At 49.1% G+C, this 326-nt stretch overlaps 1 protein-coding gene across 1 annotated transcript in view; it reads right to left on the bottom strand.

The window, feature by feature from the left end:
* Nucleotides 1-326, bottom strand: part of LOC119586187 (glutamate-gated chloride channel-like) — a gene marked incomplete at both ends in the record, with an annotated part of 81,629 nt that overhangs the window by 47,039 nt on the left and 34,264 nt on the right. Inside the window, 1 exon segment of the mRNA XM_037934889.1 lies at nucleotides 123-245. Coding sequence (XP_037790817.1) covers nucleotides 123-245 — 123 coding nt within the window.

The following is a 326-nucleotide window of genomic DNA, read 5'->3' on the forward strand; positions in this document are numbered from 1 at the left end:
TATCGACTTAAAGTGAGTCAAAACATGAGTAAGTGAGGTGAGGACATGAGCGTGAGTGAAGAAACAGTGAGCTTAGGAGTAAGTGATACACTGATTGCAACGCGTGAGCTTAGGATAGTCACCATAGTGTTGATAGAAGTGCCAGGACGAGGACTAGTGATCGTCTCACGCCCATTTTTCCTCCGCCCGCGATCGCGCCTCTGTCCACACCCCGATCCACGCCCATGGCCTCACCTCCGCCCGTCCTGGAAAGAGAGAAAAGGGGGGAGGGGAAAAGGGGGATATTAGAATATTTCGTATTTGATGAAGGAGTTGATTTTTGAAAT

The sequence above is a fragment of the Penaeus monodon genome, chromosome 21 (genome assembly GCF_015228065.2).
Source record: "Penaeus monodon isolate SGIC_2016 chromosome 21, NSTDA_Pmon_1, whole genome shotgun sequence".
NCBI classification, from domain to species: domain Eukaryota; kingdom Metazoa; phylum Arthropoda; class Malacostraca; order Decapoda; family Penaeidae; genus Penaeus; species Penaeus monodon.